The 21,008-nt window shown below is 44.7% G+C and overlaps 1 protein-coding gene across 7 annotated transcripts in view; it reads left to right on the top strand.

Annotated features, from left to right (window-relative positions):
- CDK8 (cyclin dependent kinase 8) overlaps nt 1-21,008 on the top strand; it is a 106,626-nt gene that overhangs the window by 42,519 nt on the left and 43,099 nt on the right. For 4 of the 7 annotated variants that reach the window (XM_021065498.2, XM_021065500.2, XM_021065497.2 and 1 more), the window contains exons 2-4: nt 6,824-6,899; nt 16,934-17,044; nt 20,727-20,867. In XM_021065498.2, the coding sequence (XP_020921157.1) occupies nt 6,824-6,899; nt 16,934-17,044; nt 20,727-20,867 (328 nt within the window). Of the gene's footprint in view, nt 1-6,823; nt 6,900-16,933; nt 17,045-20,726; nt 20,868-21,008 lie in introns of those variants that run through there. The other 3 variants (XM_021065501.2, XM_084981289.1, XM_084981290.1) reach the window with 2 other exon arrangements.

A 21,008-nucleotide genomic window follows, 5' to 3' on the forward strand; every position in this document is an offset into this window, starting at 1 on the left:
TAGATTGCGGATATAAGTGATATCATATGGTATTTGTCTTTCTCGTTCTGACTTACTTCACTTAGCATGAGAGTCTATAGTTCCATCCCTGTTGCTGCAAATGGCATTATTTTGTTTCTTTTTCATGGCCTAGTAGTATACCGTCACATATATGTACCGCATCTTCTTAATCCATTCATCTGTCAGTTGTTTCCATGTCTTGGCTGTTGTGAATAGTGCTGCCGTGTAATCTTTTTAAATAAATAAATTTTATTAAAAAGGATTTAAAATGTGGCTAAGGCCCAGTAATATATATTTAAGAGCATCCTTTTGCTTGTTGGAAATATTAAGCGTATTAAAAATTCCAAACCTCACACTGCTGCAGGTTGGCTGCGTCCGTTCGTGTCCCCAGAGCTTGGGACGCCCTGGTTGGTTATCTTGCACAGTCGCTGAGAGTCCATTCTGGAGTCGAGCATCTCCCAGGCCTTTGTACCCTCCCTCAGCATATGGTGACAGCGCTTGCGATTGGTTTCCAGGTCATCGTATATTAAAGATAATTAAACCTTAGATATAACACATCAGCCTTTATGTAGCTCACAGTTTCTGCTACCTAAGCATAGTGATTAGTTCAGCTGGATTTTTTTGCTTTTTGTTTTTTCCCCTAAAGCGTGGATTTTTCCAGGAAGGAAAGAGTGTCCTGATTTCCATTTTGGTTCAGGCTCCTTGGTCTGGCCGACTGGTCCATCGGGCCTTCCCCGTCCTTGCAGCTTACAGCATGATCCCCAGAACTGACTCCTACCCAGGGCTTAAACCGCTGACCACATCTATTGCAGTGTCCTCAGGACCTCACCATTTTATGCAGAGCTAGCCTAGGCCTTGTAGCTCTTTGTTTAAATTTGCTTTTATTGAGATAGAAGCGACATGTAGATTGTCCGAGTTGAAGGTGTACAACTTGTTGATTTGATAGATTTACATACTGCAGTGTGGTCGCCACTGTAGCGTTAGCTAAAGCCTCTGTCACGTCACATAATTATCATTTCTTTTTTGTGGTGCACATAATTAGAGTCTCTTAGCAACTTTGGAGTTTATAGTACGGTATCCCTGTATATAACCACTTGCTGTGTAGTAGATTTCCAGGATTTTTTTATCGACTGGTTGCAAGTTTTACCTTTAAACAGCATCTCCGCAGCCCCCCGGCCCCAGTAACCACTGTTCTACTCCCTGTTCTCAGGAGAGACTGCTCCTTTAAGTGGTAGGCAGTATGTGTCCTTCTCTGATTTACCTCACCCAGCATAAAGCCCGCAAGAGCCATCCAGGAGCCGTGTTCTCACAAATGGCAGGACTTCCTTCTCGTGGCTGGGTTTACTGATCCGTCTTAGGTGGCCTGTTACCATCTTCTCTGGAAGCTTGTAAAATCTACTGCTCGCCTCCACTTTTTTGTCTAAAGTTTATTATTATTATTATTTTAGGGCCGCACCGGCAGCATATGGACGTTTCCAGGCTAGGGGTTGAATCAGAGCTTTAGCTGCCAGCCTACACCACAGCCACAGCCACGCCGGATCTGAGCTGCGTCTGCAGTGCACACCACACAGCTCACGGCAACACGGGATCCTTAACCCACTGAACGAGGCCAGGAATTGAACCCGTATCCTCATGGATCCAAGTCAGGTTCCTTAACCGCTGAGCCATGACAGAAACTCCCTAAAGGTTCTGTCTTGATGGGGGTCTGTTTTCATCCTTTTTTTTTTTTTTTTTTTTTTTTGTCTTTTTTGCCATTTTCTTGGGCCACTTCTGTGGCATATGGAGGTTCCCAGGCTAGGGGTTGAATTGGAGCTGTAGCCGCCGGCCTACTCCACAGCCACAGCAACGCAGGATCCGAGCTGCGTCTGCAACCTACACCACAGCTCACGGCAACGCTGGATCGTTAACCCACTGAGCAAGGGCAGGGACCGAACCCGCAACCTCATGGTTCCTAGTCAGATTTGTTAACCGCTGAGCCACGACGGGAACTCCTGTTTTCATCCATTTGTGATGAAAACTCGTTGAACCTTTCCAGTCTTATAAATCCTGTCCTTCACTTGGGGAAGTTTCCTTGAATTCCTTTGTACGTTTCATCCTTCTTTTCTGTTCGTTTTTTCCCCCTGAAACTCTTCTAATGATTTGTCTGCTGGATTTCATTAGGACTGGCTCTTAATATTCCTATTTTTCTTTCATGATAAAACTATCACCCCATTTTCTAGGCTGTCTTTTCCGTTTTTCTCCCATCCAGCCAGGTCTGTGTCCCGGGGAGCTTGTCCTCTCCAGTCGGTGTGTCGGAGCGTCTGCCCTGCCAGTGTCAGTGGTTGGCGGCTTTCTGCACGATCAGCTTGTGATCTGGTTTTCTCGGATCCTCATGACCAGCTGCTGTTTGTCCACTTACATTCTAGTTTCCAAATTTTTATGCTATCTTCTTTCTCACTTTTCATTTTTATGGGCTTATTTTGTTATTAGTTTTCCTTTTCGGGGGCTGCATCCCGGGCCAGGGATTGAGCCTGCCAGCAGCAGCTACCCGAGCCACTGCAGTGACAGTGCCCAGTCCTTAACCCTCTGAGCCACAAGAGAACGCCTAGATTTTTTTCTTTACTTCCGTCTTACTGGGGTTTGAGGAGTCCTCTGTTTTCCCGAAATGCTACTCTTTGACAGCCAGTCCCTATTTTTGCCTCGCCCTCCCATCTGTTAAAGGCACGTGTTCCCCATGGCTGCTCCCTCTTCTTTTTGGTCTTCTTGCACTTCCTCAGCCTTATGTGTTTGTTTTCAGATGTGCTGCTTTTTGGTCATACTCGGGGACAGCTGGCATAGCAGACCCCCTCGCATCCTGCCTCTGCCCGTCTCCGAGGTGAGCCGGCCGCAGGGCTGTTGGCGCGCTTCCACCTTGCTAAACAGCCGCTGCCCCTCTCCGCTGAGCTCCGAGCCTGCCGACCCGACCCTGTCTGGGCTTCTGTGGTTTTGTACGTGCCGTTCCCACTGCTGGGATGTCTCCTGTAACTACCGATTTCTTTCCCCACCTCCTCCTTCCTTTGCTGACAGACTCGTTGAAGTCGTAAGCCTCTGCTTACGCAGGCGCTTTCTGAAGCGTTCTTGATCTTCCTCAGCCCCTGAAGGTGTAGCCGGTCGCAGCCTCTGTTTATAGCACAGTTGTACGGATTGCTGGGGTGCAGTTGTCATCCGCACAACCGACTCCTTCGACCGGGTCGTGGCCGAGGCTAGGGAACGCGTCTTTTTCCTCTCCAGCGTGCCTCTTTACTAAAAGTGACTGTGGATGGCTGGATACGTAGCTGTGCTCTGTAAACCACACGGCACTCTTACATCATGATGGACATTGTTTATGTCAGGTGATTTTCAAGAGGCAGTTGTCTTTTGGTAATCCTACATCTTAAAAAGTTTTGTATTCTCCCATTTTACCTTTCCTCCTGATAATTTACTTGTATAAAATAAAGAACATGTGAGTACTTGGGATGAAGGAGATTAGAAATTTTTAGTTCATTTTGAAGAAATATGCAGATGGCCATTTTTAGTTTAAATTTTTTTCTTGCTTTTCAGGGCCTCATGGGCGCCATATGGAAATTCCCAGGCCCATGAGGGAATCAAATTGGAGCTGCAGCCGCCGGCCTACACCACAGCCACAGCAACGCGGGATCCTGAACCCACTGAGCGAGGCCAGGGATTGAGCCCACGTCCTCATGGTTCCTAGTCGGGTTCATTACTGCTGAGCCACAGTGTCCCTCCCCACATGGCCATTTTCAAAAAAGAGAAACTCCAGGGGTGGTTGTTAAGGAGGCGAATGGGTAAGTCTTTGATTTACTTCCTTTCCCACCACTCCCTCTGCTTAGGGGGCTCAAGTCTGGGCAGTTATTCTCAATAGAGGATGTAGCAGAACCTCTTCTACTCCTGGGTTGGCCGAACGGCTAAATCAGTACTGAGCACGTGGAAGTGTCTAATATCTAATAGATTTATTTTGATCCCAATTTCATTTTATTTTTGTGTCACTCTCTTTAATGTCTCTTTTAAGTCTTTCAGAAATCATTCAGACTTGGCGAACATTAAATGCAGATATTCCTAATGTGTTTTTAATATGATGTGTGCCGGTGGTGCTTTACTAGAAAGCACCTGCAAATCTGATTGTCATAGAACACATTTTTTTTCCCCGGAAAAATAATGTAGTTGGTACTTGTTTTAGCAACTAAGGATTTGGTAAATATGTTATAAAAACAAAGATAAAGTTATGTAAGCTTTATTAATGAAAATAATAGAGTATTGAATAAACATAGTTTGTTTTTACGAAGAGTTGCCCATTTGTTCAGTCCCACTTTCACATTATTTAGAGCTCCAGCTCATCACTCTTCCCTTAGACTTGGGGTGTTTGACCTCCTTTCCAACATCAGAAAAATATGAAAGCCGTCCCAGTGAGCTCTCTCCTGGCTTTTGCCTCTAAACCAGCTTCTTTGCACCTGTCTCTGTCCTTCCCTCTCCGTCTTCCTCCTGTTTCAGTGGCAGATGTGCGGTCCTCCTCCTGCCTCTGAATCTCTCTCTTCCCAGCATCTCTGTCTTCGCTCTGCTCATCTTCCCTCTCAGCTCTTGCTCTGGGTCCTTCTTCTCGGTACTGAATATACTCAAGTCTCTTCCATCTTAAAAAACAAACAGACAAAAAACCGTTACCCTTGTGTATTCCTCCAGCGGCTACCTGCATCGTCTCAGTTGACTTTCACCCCATCCATTCCCCAGCCTTCTGCAGTGTGGACGCCGCCACTACATCCCTGCAGCTATTTTTGCTGGGTCTGGCGTCCCCTGGTGCCCGTCGTCACCACCGTCAGTGGACGCTGCTTCATGCCCAGCTCGCTCGACGCTCTGCAGCTTTTGGTGCTCTTTGCTCTTCTGCCGTCTTTCTTGGCACTCTTCCTCGGGCCTCCCCTCGGCCACTCCTGGCTTGCGTGCCTGCTGTCCCGTTTAGGGTCTCACGGGCACCGCAGACTCGACCTGCACACAGCAGACCTGTCCGCTTCCTGCTCCCTCAGATCCTTGCCACCTGCCGTGCGTCTCATGTCAGCCAAGGGTGTCTGTGCTCGGCTGTTGCCCAGGGCGGGAAGCATTACCTCTCCCTCCTGCCCTCCCCCGCCCCAGGAGTGTGGCAGGTGCTGCTGGCTCTGCCCTGCCTGGCTCCAGTCTCTCCGCCCTGCAGCCGCCACCGCCGTCGCCCATCTCCCACCTGGGGACGTTGAACGCTGTTGACCTAACCGGCCTCTGCCTCTGTCCTTATCTGCCACCGCCACCCCCACCAGCTTTCACAAGGCAGCCAGAGCTGTTCCTCCCCAACAAAGTGGAAGTGATGGTCTCCTATTTAAAACCCTTCAGGAAGCGCTTCCTCTCGTCCTCGGGGCAGAGAGACTTTTATGATCTGGTTCCTGATTATATCCGCAGCCTCCTCTCCTCCCCAGTTGTTTCCTGTGTCTGTGCTGCAAATGCTTTGCCTTCACCCCACGTGCCTCCCCACTGCGTTCCCCTCTTAACACGCGCACACACACCCCTCCTCTACCTCAGCAGTCCTCAAAGTGTGATCTGGGAAGCCCTGGGTGTCCCCAGAATCCTTTCAGAGGGGCTGCAAGGTCACCACTATTTTCACAATAACCCTCCACCATCTGCCTTTTTTCACCGTGGGTCTTATGCGCGTACAGGGTTTTTTATGTTGCTTGTGCTCCGGTGGCTGCTGGATGTGCTTCGTAGGCTGTGTATTTGAGTTCCCGTGTTAAATCCTCGGAGGGTTAGTACTGATCCAGCAAACCGGAGCGCCTCTGGGTCCTCAGGGACATCCCAGAGCGTGGGGGCCTGAGTGCAGGGCGTCTAGTGATGCCACTTCCTCTGGGAAGGCTTTGCGTGGCCCCGCGCTTTCTCCTTGCCCTGATGGGCCCCGTGTCGCATCGCCTCGTGCAGGAGGAGCTGTTCCTCTCTCGGGGCCGGTACACACAGAACTCTGTGTAAAGAAGGGACTCCGTTGCGTCCCCAGGACTTAGCTCCATTCTGGGGACACAGTAACTGCTCAGTAACCACATGGGCAGTCAGTCTCTTTGAAGGTGTTGGGGGTATGAGGACTGTAACGTGTTTTAAATTGTAACCGTTTTGTTCTTTGGCGATACACTCACCTCTTAGTTTTTCTGGCCCCTGATACCCGAATGGGTTTGAAGAAAGCACGTTTTATTTTATATGTGTTGTGTACACTCGCACACGTAGAGAGGAGCTGTGTGCACAGTAGAGCAGAGGAAACTAGCTGCTGGAGATGAGGAGCTTCGTTTCTTTCTTTCTTTCCTTTCCTGTCTTTTTAGGGCTGTACAGCGGCACATGGAGGTTCCCAGGCTAGGGGTCAAATCGGAGCTGCAGCTGCCGGCCTGCGCCACAGCCACAGCAACTCGGGGTCTGAGCCACATCTGCGACCTCCACCACTGCTCGTCGCAACGCGGGGCCTGAACCCACTGAACGAGGCCAGGGAGCAAACCTGCGTCCTCATGGATACTAGTCAGATTCATTTCCACTGAATCCGATGGGAGCTCTAGGAGCTTCATTTCTGAATCTTATCTTCTGCAAATAACCACAGAGTCTTGGACAGTCTCTCTATTTCTTTGAATCTAACTTCTCCTTATCAAATAATGGGACAGGACTATGGTATCTGCAATGTTTTCCCCATATGAAATAATGTGATTATATGTGAAACTTGTTGAAGTATATGTGATTTATATTTTTTATTTATGTCTTAATTTATTAAAAATGCACATGCATTTAGATTTACCTGTATATTAAAATAACTTTGTTTTTGCAGGAAAGATGATAAAGACTATGCTTTAAAACAAATAGAAGGAACCGGGATCTCTATGTCGGCATGTAGAGAAATAGCAGTAAGTGAAGCTCTTTTTATCATCGTTCTTATCCACTGACTTATGCGATGGCAACTGCGTAGGTCTCTGAACTGTGTTTGTCACATATACACATTAATAGAAAGTTGAGAAATAGGGGAAATAGATATTCGTTGTTTAAAGAGAAGTAAGGATAGCCTGTAGTTCTAGAAAGTTTTCTATGTAAATTCATTTATTTGGGATTAAAGAAATCTCAGTTGTTTATATAAATATGTATTTTTCCAAGAAATGTAACTAAATAGTTAAGGGTCCATTTATTCTTATTGTTTCATTGAGTACAATAAAAGTGGTGTATTAGTTCATATAAAATTAATATTTCTGTTTTAATGAGATTAATGTCATTACTTATGAATTTAAAATGAGGTTGTTATTTGATATTCATTTTGTCTGTTCATTTGAATATGTAAAATACATGCCTTTTCTTTTGGAAGCATACCGCTGTCCTATGATAATTAGAATCTCATTTTGGTTCTGAAGGAAGATATTCTTCATGTTAAGGCATTACTAAATAATTATTCATAGATTAAATGTGAGTATTCTGTGAGATTTTTGCTTCAGTTTTTCCTAAGGTAAAACTGTGGTTCCAGACTTGTCTTTGTCTTTCATCAGAGGATTCTAGCATGTATCTGATAATCATCTTTACTTTTATTGCTTTCAGCCCTCTGACGACACAGATATAGGATGTTAGGACCTGGAGGTATTAATTTAAATGATTTTAATCATTTCCCAGATTCTGTGCTACTGGGTTTTCAACTGTCAGTCGTTTATTGTGTGACATGTTGACAGCGACTAGACCCAGTAAAAGTACAGAAACACCGAGCACGTCAGGGTCCCTGGGCTCAATCAAGCATTTCCACACTGACGAGGAAGGGACTTAAAACTCCCCGAGTAATAAGAAGAGCTGCCGGCCTCCGTGGTGCAGCATGCGGAGGGTGGGAGAAGGGTGGACATCGAGAGAACTAGGAAAGGTTTCAGATTGGGAGGCCGTGTAAGAACTCCCTTTTTGCGGGAAAAGCAGGAGCGAGATGGAGAGCATTCGAGATGGAGAGAGTGCCGAAGTGGAAATCGTGTTTCCTACTTTTCACTCCTGAGGCAAGCTCTCTGCAGATGAACTGTCAGTTGGGCCGTGTGTCCTTCTCTCTGTTCCAGCTGGTGTAGACGAAGTGGTTGGCGGTGTTGGGCATTGTGGTCGCGACCACCTTTGAGGAGCAGGGGCGACTGGGAGTTTTTAGGATGCTGGTGATGCTCTCTTTCTTGGTTTTGCTCTGGGTCTGAGCGCAGGGGTTTCACGTGTGAAAACTCGCTGAGCTGTGTTCATGTACTCTTCTCTGTCTCATTTTTCTTCTTCAAAAAAAAGTTATAAATATAAACAAAATTCCATTTCAGGAACAGCCATTCTTCCTTAGCTTTTTATATAGACTGATAATTGTAAATGCAGTTAAGCTCAGGAGGGAGTATGAAAACCTATTTGTGATGTACTGACGATGGTTCTTCGTCCTAAGGTGCGCAGAAGGTTTTAGTTTTGATAAAGTCTAACTTACTAAACTCTCTCCGTTTATGGCTCTCGTTTTCTATGTCTGGCGAATTGTGAGGGTATTTCCCTCTGTTTTCTTCTAAAACCTTAACAATTTTAGCTTTACCTTTAAATCTGTGGTGTACTCATTTCATTGCTGTTTGTAGCCTGATGCAGTGTTGAAGCCTCTCCTCTCGTACCATTGCCATAGCATCTTTTTATTTTTATTCTTTTGGCCCCTTTGTACAAGATGAAGTGACTGAAAGTGTGGGACTGTTTCTGGGCTCTCTTCTGTCTGTTGACCTGTTTGTCTGTCCATAGCCACTACCAGATCACCCTGCTTTATAGCAAGACTTGAAGTGAAGTGGTGTAATGCCACCAGCTTTATTCTTTTGTTTCATGATTATTTGGGCTATTTTAGGTTCTTTGCTGTAGCACACACATTTTTGAATCAGGTAGTGATTTTTAATTCTAAAAGATGCCTGCTGGAATTATAGTTTGCATTAATTTAGGAAGAACTAACATCTTAATAATGAATCTTCCAAACCATGAATCTTAGATACACTTTCCATTTTTTAAAGGTTTCTTTAATTTCTCTCAACAGTGCTTTATGGTTTTTTAGTGTGGAGGTTTTCTACACTTTTTTGTTAAATTCATTCCTAAGGAGTTTTCTAATAAATGGGATTCTTTTTAAAATTTTATTTTTTACTTGTTTGCTTCCGTACTTAAAAATAGAATGGATTTTTTAAAATGTATATGATATAAATCATGATTCTAAATTTGCTGGTAGGTTTGGTGATAACTTGAGAGTTTCTGTATAAATAATTATGTCATCTGTCATTGGGAATAGTTTCACTTCTTTCTTTATGCGTTTAATTTTTTTTCTTTACCGTTGCCTTGGCAGTGTTGAATAGTGGTGAGAGCTGACATCTTTGACTTGTTCCAAATCTTGGGGGAAAATGTTTTCAGTGTTCCCCATCCTGTAAATGCTAGCTGTAAGTTTTTTTGTTTTTTGTTTTTGTTTTTTGGTAGATGCCATCAGTCAGGCTTATTGCTGAGCCTTTTTTTTTTTTTTTGGTAATTGGTAATGACATTTATCAAATGCTTTTTTCTGTATGTGCTGAAATGACTGCATAGTTCTTTTCTTATTCTGTTTCATTGGTAGACTACGTTGATTAATTTTCTAGCATTTATCCAGTTTTGCAGTTTTTAAAAAATCCTTGCTTGATTATATATCACTAGATTTGATTTGCTCATGTGTCATTGAGGAGGTTTAGGTCTTTGGAAGAATGTTCTCTCTTTGTCGTTCTCATGGTTTGAGAGCTGGTACTGCCCTCGTGGCAGGTCAGCCTGCCTCTCCTCAGCCTCTGCCTTCTGACGGTTTCCGTGTGTTGGTGGTTGTTCCACTTTAAATGTTCAGCAGACTTCACCCATCATTATTATTTCCTTAAAAGATACACGGCGCTCCCCATTCGATATTGCGTCTTGTGTCCGAGAAGTTTTTTTTAATGTGATGTGTTCATTTTGTTTCGGTTGTCGGACCTACTGGCGCCGAGGTGTTCACAGTGCCCTCGGCTCGGCGCAGCGGGGCTTCTGCGTGATGTGCTGTTTCGTTGAGATGTGGTCGTTGGTGGGCTCCATCATTGATTTTTGCTCTTTATTATTTCGTTCCTTCTGCTTACTTTGGCCTGCGTTTCTGTTTTATCTTCTTAAAGTAGACCGTTAGTGGAGCGGCTGTTGTGGCTCAGCCGAAGCGAATCTGCCCGGGACCCATGAGGACGCAGGTCTGCTCCTGGCCTGGCTCGGCGGCGCGGGGCTCGGCGGAGCTGTGAGCTGCGGCGCAGGTGGCGGAGGCGCCTCGGTCCCGCGTTGCTGCCCCTGTGCTGCAGCTCCGATGGGCCCCTGGGCCCGCGAGCCTCCATGTGCCGCCTGTGCGGCCCTAAGAAGACAGAAAATAAAATAAAACGGACCATCAGGTCATTGATTTTTTTTAAACTTTTGTTTTCTCGTCTAAGCAGTGAAAACTATAAACTTCCTCTAAGCTGTATTTCACTTCTGTTCCACACATTTTGTCACACTGTATTTTTATCATCATTTAGTACAAAGTCCTTTTAGTTTTCTCTGTGAGTTTTTTATTTTATTCATGGATTATTTAGAAATGTATTGCTTAATTTTTAAATATGTGAGGCTTTCCAGGTAATTTGTTGTCGTCAGTTACTAATTTTTTCCCCTGTGGTCAAGAGAAAGGAAGGGTCATTTTAGAGGTCCACACTGGAATATCGGTAGGTAAAGTCATATGATGGCTGGGATTTACCTCACATCCATCCAGGGCGGGTGTGAGGAGCGAGCGGGAAGGTAGGAGAGCTGAGAGAGGCTCTGAGTGGGTAGCGTGTGAACGGACACGTGGGGGTCACTTTACTTTATTTTCTCTGCTTTTGAAAATTTTTCTGTAATAGTAAATCAAAAAGAGGGGAGTTCCCGTTGTGGTGCAGTGGTTAACGAACCTGACTAGGAACCAGGAGGTGGCGGGTTCGGTCCCTGCCCTTGCTCAGTGGGTTAAGGATCCGGCGTTGCCGTGAGCTGTGGTGTAGGTTGCAGACGCGGCTCGGATCCTGCGTTGCTGTGGCTCTGGTGTAGGCTGGCAGCTACAGCTCCGATTCGACCCTAGCCTGGGAACCTCCATATGCTGCAGGAGCGGCCCAAGAAATGGCAAAAAACACAAAAAAAAAGGAAAAAAAGAAAAAAAAAAAATCCCGGGGCCGTGCCTCTCATGGCGCTTGGTGCAGGTCGTGGCTGTCGGGAGTCTCTCTCGTTTGCTCGCTTATGTCAGGCCGGTGTCCCCAGCCCTGCCTGCGTGGACCGCGTTTCTCCAGGCTGGGCTGGCTCTCCCCGGCTTTGCCCAGGAAATAGCTGTGCAGGGAGGGCTCGGGAAAGGACGCCGAGAGGCTCTCTCCCCGTCCTCCCTGTGTTCTCAGGGGCCTGTTGTGTGGCCCAGGCCTCAGAGCCCAGCAGTTGGCACACGGCCTCTGCGGGCTGTCGGGACTCCAGGCCTGGTCACTGGGCGACTTTTAAACACATCTGCTTTAACCTAGGCACTTCGGTTTTGTTTTTGTTTTTGTTTTTTTAATCAATTTGCAAGAATTCAATTGAAGAAAAGTTTCCACAGATTAAAAAAAAATGAAACAACTTTGGAATAATTTTCCTGATGCCTTTATGGTACTTTCTTTCTTTTTTCTTTTCTTTTCTTTTTAATCTTTTAAGGGCCACACCCACAGCATACGGAAGTTCCCAGGCTAGGGGTTGAATAAGAGCTGCAGCTGCCGCCCTGCACCACAGCCACAGCCACACGGGATCCGAGCCCAGTCTGTGCCCCACCCTGCAGGTTGCAGCAGTGCTGGATCCTAAACCCACTGAATGAGCCAGGGATCGAACCTGCGTCCTCATGGATACTAACTGGGTTCTTAACCCACTGAGCCACAATAGGACATCCGCTTTTATGGTAATTTCAACTCAACTATTCCTCATACCGAGGGTATAAATTTATAATTTTTTTTTTGCTATACTGTAAAATTTTAATATTGGAAACCAGTGTTGTTTTGAGAATATTAGAGATTTTCTTAGCTGTTTTCTCACCACTGTAAGTGATATTTATTGGCAAGATAGTTTTAAATGTTTATTTTTTATTTATTTGTAAATTTAGTTCAGATTAGGTATGCCTTTGTGTGGCACGGTTGGAATGATGAAGGTCGTGGTGAACGAGGTTTTAAAACATTTGTATTTTTCGTGGGGGTCTTAGTACTCAGGAAATTCAGATTGTTCCCAGTGTAATTAGGAACACTTAGGTGGTTTCTGTGATGAAAACCACTGTATAAATTTATTTAAACTTTTCTGTTAAACATTTTAAACATAAAATCTTCGAAAGGGCACAAACACCTTCTACAGTGCTCAGAGTTGGGCATCTCCATGGGCTCTGCGTGGGGGACGAGGTCCGGCAGGGGCGGGAACGGCCAGCGCCCTCGCCTGTCTGGGCACCGGCCTCCCGGGCTCACGGAGCGCCGGGCCCGAGCCGCGTGGCCTGAGCGCGCATCCTGGCTCTCCCCCCGACGTGCGGGGGGCCCAGAGCAGGTTCTAGCCTCTGCGTTGGTGTCCTCTTTGTAAAGGTTTTTGTGGGTGGGGAGCTGAGGTCACCTAGGGACACAGTGAACTCTGCATACTAGCCACTCAGGAAGTGTCCCCTGTCACTGCTGCAGCCTCAGTGAGAGAACCGCCTGCTCACCTGTGCTTGCTCGCCTCCTGCTGGGGGACCTCGGCACATTTTCTGCCCTGGGACCTAAGGCAGCGTCCACCGTGGTGCCTGGCCTGTCGCAGGCAGCTGGTGGCTGTCAGCCTTGCTCGAGGTAGCACAGCTCCCTGGCCCTTTGGAAGTACTTCGTTTGCCTAGAGCGCTTCCCCGCTGAGGCTCGCAGCTCCGCCTCCAGGCCCGCAGGGACCCATCTCCTGACGTAGAGAGTGGTACTTGCCCAGTGGTAGTAGCTGTTTACTGTCTTAGTTTGCCAAGGCCGCCACAGCAAAGTATTTCACACTGGGTGGCTTGAACGGCAGACACTTCCTTCCCTAGTGGTGGAGGCTCTTGCCCAGGGTCTGGGCACCCGCCCCGCTGGTTTCCCGTCAGGCCTCTGTCCTTGCTGCAAGTGGCCACCGTCTTGTGGCCTTTTCATGTGGTCGTCTGTCGGTGTGTCCTACTCTCCTTTTATTGTAAGGTCACCTTTGGATGAGGGCCCGTCCTGCTGACCTCATTGTATCTTAATTGCCTCTTTAAAGGCCTTAACTCCCAACAGTCACATTCTGAGGTGCGGGGGGCGGGGGGTGGTTAGGGCTTTAACATTAGAATTTGGGAGGACACGTAACACTTACTCTTACTGCTGCCATAGGAAACTCATGGCCCTCAAAGACTTATCTGACTAATCGGATGGATTTTTTAAAAAATAGAAGTGGGTTAATTTTTTTTGATGAAAGCAGCAATCTTCGGCCAAGTTCCGAAGCCTGAGGGTGTGTTGTGTGATGCCTTTTAGTTGGTGTATTTTGTTTATTCGTGGATTTAGTTGTTCGTATGTTCAGCAGATATTTAATAAGTACCTGCCAGGTATCAGCCCGTGTGTGCTGGACGCCAGCAGGGAATGATGAGCCAGACCCAGTGCCTGCCACTGTCCAGCTCACGCCAGGTATGTTTTAACATACCTGTGTCCCTGGATGGTAAGGAGAGCTGTTCCTCCTGGTTACGAGGTCTTGGGAGGTGTTGGTATTAGACCAGAAAGTACTGGCTTTGTAGTTCAGAAGTTAATTAATTTAAAAAGCATTTAAGTCCTGGTTCCAACCGCTGCCGAGGAATGTGACCTTGAGCAAATAGTTTCATCCCCTTCCAGCACTGTTGCCTTTTATAAGGGAGGAGCAGCATAAATGGTTCCTGGGGCCGTCTCGATGCAGCGCGAGAGTACGTGTCAGGTTCTTGCCCCACGCTTGGCACCCAGCAAGAGCCTGTGAAGATGGGTGCTGTGGTTTTCCCTCTAGTGCGGCCGCTCGCCCTCATCGTGGAGGTGAGAGGGAGGCAGTGTCTAAGAATAGCCTTCTGTGTAGGTCTCTAATGATTAGAGCTTTTGCCAAAGCTTTGGAGTTTGCTTGCTATCATTTCTACCCTGCTGGCTTCCAGAAAGGGTTCGAAATAGCCGTCCAGCTGGGCCGTGTGTTCCAGTTGTGAGGTAACACTGACCAGGGCTGGCTCTTGAGCCGCCCGTGGTCCTGGGCGACCCCGAAGGCCAGGCTTTGGCAGGGCAGGGCCTTTGTTTATTCCTCAGGAAATGCTCCCTTTTAGATAGTGGCCTCAAGTTTCTGAGGAGTTGTATATGATCGCTTGAGTCTCGTCAGTTTGAAATTATATTCTAAAAGCAGAACTATATATCAAATGTCATCTTGCTCCTGAATAAAATAATCATCACTTTCCAGAGAATAGTTTTTTTTTTTTTTTGTCTTTTGTCTTTTTAAGGCCACACCCGCGGCATATGGCGGTTCCCAGGCTAGGGGTCTAATCGGAGCTGTAGTTGCCGAGCTACACCAGAGCCACAGCAACGCAGGATTCAAGCCATGTCTGCGACCTACACCACAGCTCACGGCAACACCGGATCCTTAACCCACTGAGCAAGGCCAGGGATCGAACCCGCGTCCTTACGGATGCCGGCTGGGTTCTCTAACCACAGAGCCACGACAGGAACTCCTCTTTCCAGAGAATAATTTTTAACTGTAAGTGACTTAATAAGTAGTCCATTCATAGTCTTTCCTTTGCTGAATTCGTTTCAGAGCCCGTGATATATTGATAACAGCTCATTTATATTGGTCTTGTTTTGGTGACGGTGTTCTCGGAACAGGTACTGAAGTCCTAAGTTCTGAGACCTTGGCTTTCTCACATGGCTGTCAGGTATTGGCAGCACATTTGCAGGGCACCATGTGTGTCAATTCTGATAAAGACAGGCTTCATGAGAAGAAGACTTCTCTCATCATTGCTGCTGTTGTTTCTCTTTGTTGCTGCTTGATGGGGTGGGAACGCTTTTCACTGGAGGGATTATTAGGGCCACTTGTGTTATTAAAGAAGGAAATAAGGAGATAAAAGATTTTAAACAGAAGACTGTCCTTCTTGAAGATGACAAAGCTTACTGTATGCATGGAAATGTATGCTACTTAGGCGTTTCTGTCTGTATGAGCTCTTTATTATTTTATGAAACGTTTATAGAGTTTTAATCGACTTTCCTTTATAATTTAAATACCTGAAAAAAATAGGTACTGTCTCTCTCCGAGTTACAGATCTTCATTCTCACTGATACTTGATGGTGATGGATATTGTATTCTCTAATGTTGTAGTTACAGTTGGCCCTTTGTATTGATGGATTCAGCCAACCACGGTTAGGAAAGAGTTGGGGAGGGGATTTCCGGAGAGTTCTAAGAACAAAATTTGAATTTACTACGCTCCAGCAACTGTGTACGTAGCATTTATGTTGTGTTAGATTTTGTAAGCCATCTGAAGAGGGTCGCAGTGCAGGAGGACATGCATAGGCTGTTTGCAAACATGATGCCATTTTATAGAAGGGACTCGAGCGTCGGGATTTTGGTACCTGCCTGGGATGGAGGGCTGGGGGGTGGTCCTGGAGTCAGTCCCCTCCGATATGGAGGGGTGACCGTAGTTAGGTTTTTGAAAGAATTTTAAGCTGCATGTTTGTTTTAAGCTCAGGTTTTTTTTGTGATGTCACAACATAAGACGACTAGTAGAATGGGAGGAAATGTTTGTAAATCATGTATCTGCTGAGGGATTAATATCTAGGCCATATAAAGAATTTCAACTCAAAAGCGACCAAAAAAGACCCCAGTTCAAAAACAGGCAAAAGACTCGGATAGACATTTCTCCAAAGAAGATACACAGATGACCAGAGAAGCACACGTCGTGCATCATTAGGGAGTTGAAGCTCAGAACCACAACAGGATAACACAGCGTGCCTGTTAGGATGTAGCTGTTATAAACATTTTTAAAAGGAACTGTTGGTGAGGGTGTGGAGAAATTGGAACTTGTATGCAGCGCTGATAGGAATGTAAACTGGTACAGCTGCTATGAAAACCAGTTTGGTGGTTGCTCAGGAAGTTACATGTAGAGTTATCCTGCGACCCAGCCGTTCCACCCCAGGGTATTTACTCGGAGAATTGAAAGCAGAGACTGAGGTACCTGTCTGTACAGCCGTGTTCAGAGCAGCATTATTCCAGCGGTCACAGCGTGGAAGCAGCCAGTGTCCATGAGCTGAAAAGGGGACACACCAGTCGGGGTGGATCCAGAGTGTGGAATGTGCTCATTGGTAAAAGGGCGTCAAATTCTGACCCAGGCTACAACGCGGAGATACCTTAAAGACGATGAGCCAAGTGAAACAAGCCAGACACAAAAGGACAAAGGCCGTATGGTTCTCTTATGCCAGGTACCTAGAGTAGGCACATTCGGAGAGACGGAAAGTGGACTAGAGGTGACCAGGGGCTGAGGGCAGAGGAGAGGGAAGCATTGGTGTTTAGTGGGCACCGAGTGTCTGCGGAGAACACCGAGGCGGTTCTGCAGTGGCTGGTGGGGCTGGTTGCCCAGCACTGTGTGTGTACCCGTGCTCCCGAGTTGTACACTGAAAAATGGTTAAAATGGTCGTTTTTATGTCATATTTTTACATTATATAAAAAACTAAAACAAAGAAACCAACCAAGCAATAACGACTGTACAGACAGATTTACTAAGTTATATCTTTTCCCACAGATTTTTTTTTTCCTCATTTGTTACCAAAGCACCTCTTTAGTATCTCAGAGTTGTGGGGGTACTTTTAGTATTGATTCGCATTAGGTTTAGTATTGCCTTAGAATTGCAAATGGGGTGGGGGTTTTAAAGTGTTATCTTTATGACAAAGATTTTTAATGCATCGCCTTTGTTTTGCAGCTACTTCGAGAGCTTAAGCATCCAAATGTCATCTCTCTTCAAAAGGTGTTTCTGTCTCACGCAGATAGGAAAGTGTGGCTTCTGTTTGACTACGCGGAACATGACCTCTGGGTAAGGTGACTTGCTGGTGGCCGTCGACGTGTGGTTTCGGTCAGGGATTGAGAGGGACTGAAAACAGTCTTAGGAGCTCATCTTACTCTGCGAGGCCCACTGTTAGAGTAAAGGTAACCCCATAGAACGCGGTTGATGAGTGACCCAGGCCAGAGCATGGCTCTGTATCGTTACCTCTGATCTTAGCAGCTTGGTCTGTGTAACACACTGCAGAAAACAGTAGACCCTGAAGAGTGTAAACAGCTCTCTAAGAATGGTTTCCTAGCTGTATTTTGCATTTATTCAGCAGATTGTTTTTAAAATGGGATTTATACAGGTCTTAAAAATTATAAAATTTACTCCTTTATTAAATATAAGTTACATTAAAAAAAAACCTAAAGTGCTAACTTGGGGATAAGACTTTATGGTATATATAATGGAAATCTATAGTAGGATAGCTGAAATAATTTTGAAACATACTCACAAAACTTATATCGTGATCGTTTTTGTATTAATGTGTTAGCAAAGATTTCAGTAGAAGAAACAAAACAAGTAAACAAGTTTATTCATTAACAATTACTTTGCTACTGTGAAATGTTTTTTTCTTTATATATTTTTTCTGATATTTAATAAGTAATTAGGTCTTTGAATATTTCACTGTGTTTTGCATACCGGTCTGTATTTACCAAAAAGCATGACTGAGTAATTATTGAGCTAAAAAAAAGGGAAAACTTAAACTGATATGCATGGGGTTGTAAGTATCTTGGTTCAGTTTCACAGTCTTCAGAATGATTTTTATTTTCATTGAGCTATAGTTTGTAAATACAAATTCAAAATTTTGAAATAAAACCAGCATGAATTCCAATAAAACTATTTAAAAGTAAGTTCACCTTCTGAAGATAGTAAAATAATAAAAACTTTTTTGCTTATTTCCAGAAGTAGCTCCATTTACATGATTTTAACTTTAACAGATTTCAGAAATTGAAACTTATTTTAGTTTCATTTGCTTTCAGATTTATAAAGAATATTTTCATCCTGTTTGTAGAGCCCTATTTTCTAAACTAAATGTGATTTGATTCAAGTTATTTTTATTTTTCTAAGTTATCTGGAAGGAATTGTTCTCAAACAGAAAAAAATACACATGAAATCTTCTGTTTTATGAAACTGTTGTCGAAGGTCCGTGATGGTTGTAAATGTCTTCCTTTTTTTTTTTTTTTTTTTTTTTTTTCCGGTTGGCTTCTCTTCTTTTAAAAGAAATCTGATCAAATCAGATTAGGTTTCTATTAATAAAAATTCATTCAATCAGGGTGGCCAATGTTGAATTGAGCACTCATCATACTCAAATTTAACAAAATTATATAATCCAAATTATGGAAGTATTTCCAGGCCGGTTTATAAACATGATTTGTAGTCAAAGGTAGTGGAGCAAAGGAGATGGTATGGTATTCAGTGTGGCTTCTCGCCAGCAGGTGTGGAATATTTAATTTTACATGCAGGTATCGTAACTGCTTTCACGAGCTACTACGCTGCCTGTAACACACTCAGAGATGGTCACCACTGACTTCATCATCATCTTACCGACACTTAAACCAGATAAATACTTTCAATGCTCATTTTAATAAAAACGCAGTAGTGGAGTTCCCGTCGCGGAGCAGTGGTTAACAAATCCGACTAGGAACCATGAGGTTTCGGGTTTGATCCCTGGCCTCGCTCAGTGGATTGGGGATCCGGCAACGCCGTGAGCTGTGGTGCAGGTCGCAGACAAAGCTCAGATCTGGCGTTGCTGTGGCTGTGGTGTAGGCCGGTGGCCACAGCTCCGATTGGACCCCTAGCCTGGGAACCTCCACATGCTGCGGGAGCGGCCCTAGAAAAGGCAAAAGACAAAAAATAAAGAAAAACCCAGTAGTAATTCAGTTTACTAAAACCTACCCTTTTTCCATTTTATTTTCTTATTTTAATTGGAATATTGAAATGAATTTAGCTGGGTCAGAGGGTAACAAAAATAGTTGCGGTAAAAAGAGTCAAAGAAAGATTCTGTTAAAATCGCTTAGGTGTTGGTGACATTTTATGGTATCCATATCCCATTTGTTTTAACGCCCTGGAATAAAAATAAAAGGTAAGGAATTCCCCCCACTGTTTCTGTACTTAATTGGTAAAAAAAAGCAATTTGTAATGCCCTAATGAAAATAGTAATGAAAAGAAATGTATATGGCATCAATTGATTATTTTACCTTCCTTACGTATTTGTTCCTTTTATTCTTTCTTTGTCAGGCTTTAATTGTTTTGTTCATGTATTTCCATCTTTTTTGTTTTCAAAGCTCTGGGAGCCACTGGTTCTTCTTAAGGTGAACAGGCCTGATTGGCACTGTCATTTCTTAGGACAGGTGCCGAAACACTCTAGATCGCTAAGAGTTACTGTAGCTCTGTTTTGTTTGCCTGCTCGTACATACTCTGAAGAAAATTAAAATCATGTAATGCTGCTCAGAAAGTACAGATTAATCGTGCTCCATCTCCCTTACCTGCCTATCAGGTGGTTTCTGCTCCATGTTTTTTCTGTGCAAAGTAAAATTCTGTCACTCGTTCATCATCGGTTAGTCTGTACCATTTTCTACCTTTATAAAGAGAACAAGAATGAAATGGTTAACCCACAATGTCAAATATCTCACTACTGTTTTAGCTGTTTACTAAGTTTCAGAATATGCCTAATAGTCGCTCCCAAATACCGGTCAGGAGTCTGCTCTGGTGCATATTAGATGCCAGGCCTGTGCACAGTGGGGCACCTGGCCCAGCTCCCTGCAGCTGACTTCTGGATTTCCTTGCCCTTTAAGAGTGCTTTAATTAAAATGAAGACACCTGTCGAGAGAGTGTGAAACATTGGATCTTGTTTCTGTTGAGGGACATTTATTGATAAAATGGTTTTTCTATGTATAAAGTGAAATTGTATTTATCGGATTTCCATTTACATATCTAGAAAGCTTTGATGGGTGCTATAAGGCTGTCCCCCCCCGCCCCGCATCTGAATCGTTCATATTTCTAAGTATTTCCAGTGTGAGCTGGTCATTTATTTACATGTTATTTCTTGTGCTTGCATGTACTTAATTGAAGTACTTTCTCATTTGCTTTCTTTATAACTCATGTATCATAAATAGGTACCACGTCTATGCTACATCAACCAGCCAGAACTCTCTCTTAAAATTTGCTCTTTTTTTTTTTTTTTTCTTTCTTTAATCTCTGCAGAATAAAAAATGCTCTGTTCTTGCAAAGTTTCACCAGATAAACAGGGGTCACGTCACTCTGAAAGTACTTTTAAATGATACTTTAAAAATTAAATGGGAATTCCTGTGCGGTGCAGCAGATGAAGGATCTCGGCGTCGCTGCAGCAGCTTGGGTCAGATCCCTGGCCCGAGCACCTCCACAGGCCCCGGCGTGGTTACCCCCTCCCCCAAATCCCACTGCTTCCTCTTTCTCTGTTGTAATCATTTGTTTTCTGAGACCCTCTCATGTGCTCAGGAAATGAAATTTTAGCTCTGGTTATTTGGAAATTTTAAAGTTGTTTTTGCTATCCAGCTGAATGTGAAATTATATTTTCAACATCTTTGGAAGTCCTTGAGTGTTTCTTTTTCTCTTGGGAAAATATGCCATATCAAACTGTCCTCCCCTCTTTTCTTTTTTATGCTTCTGGTGCTGTTTTTCTTTCTTTCAGCATATAATCAAGTTTCACAGAGCTTCTAAAGCAAACAAGAAGCCGGTTCAGTTACCTCGGGGAATGGTGAAGTCACTGCTGTATCAGATCCTGGATGGCATTCACTACCTGCACGCTAACTGGGTGTTGCACAGGGACTTGGTAAGTTGAACGTAGTTAGGCTTACGCTAGAAAGATGCACGTAGAGCTGGCTGGTTTTCTCGTTGCCTCTGGACATCCGTGCTCGAAGCCGCACGCCTTGGAGAGCAAGGAGGAGCGTTGGCGTCTCGAGACGCAGCTCAG

Source organism: Sus scrofa, chromosome 11 (assembly GCF_054392235.1).
Source record: "Sus scrofa isolate SSC_HxYL_T2T_F1_AM1 chromosome 11, Sscrofa_HxYL_maternal_Yorkshire_Landrace_v2.0, whole genome shotgun sequence".
Taxonomy (NCBI): domain Eukaryota; kingdom Metazoa; phylum Chordata; class Mammalia; order Artiodactyla; family Suidae; genus Sus; species Sus scrofa.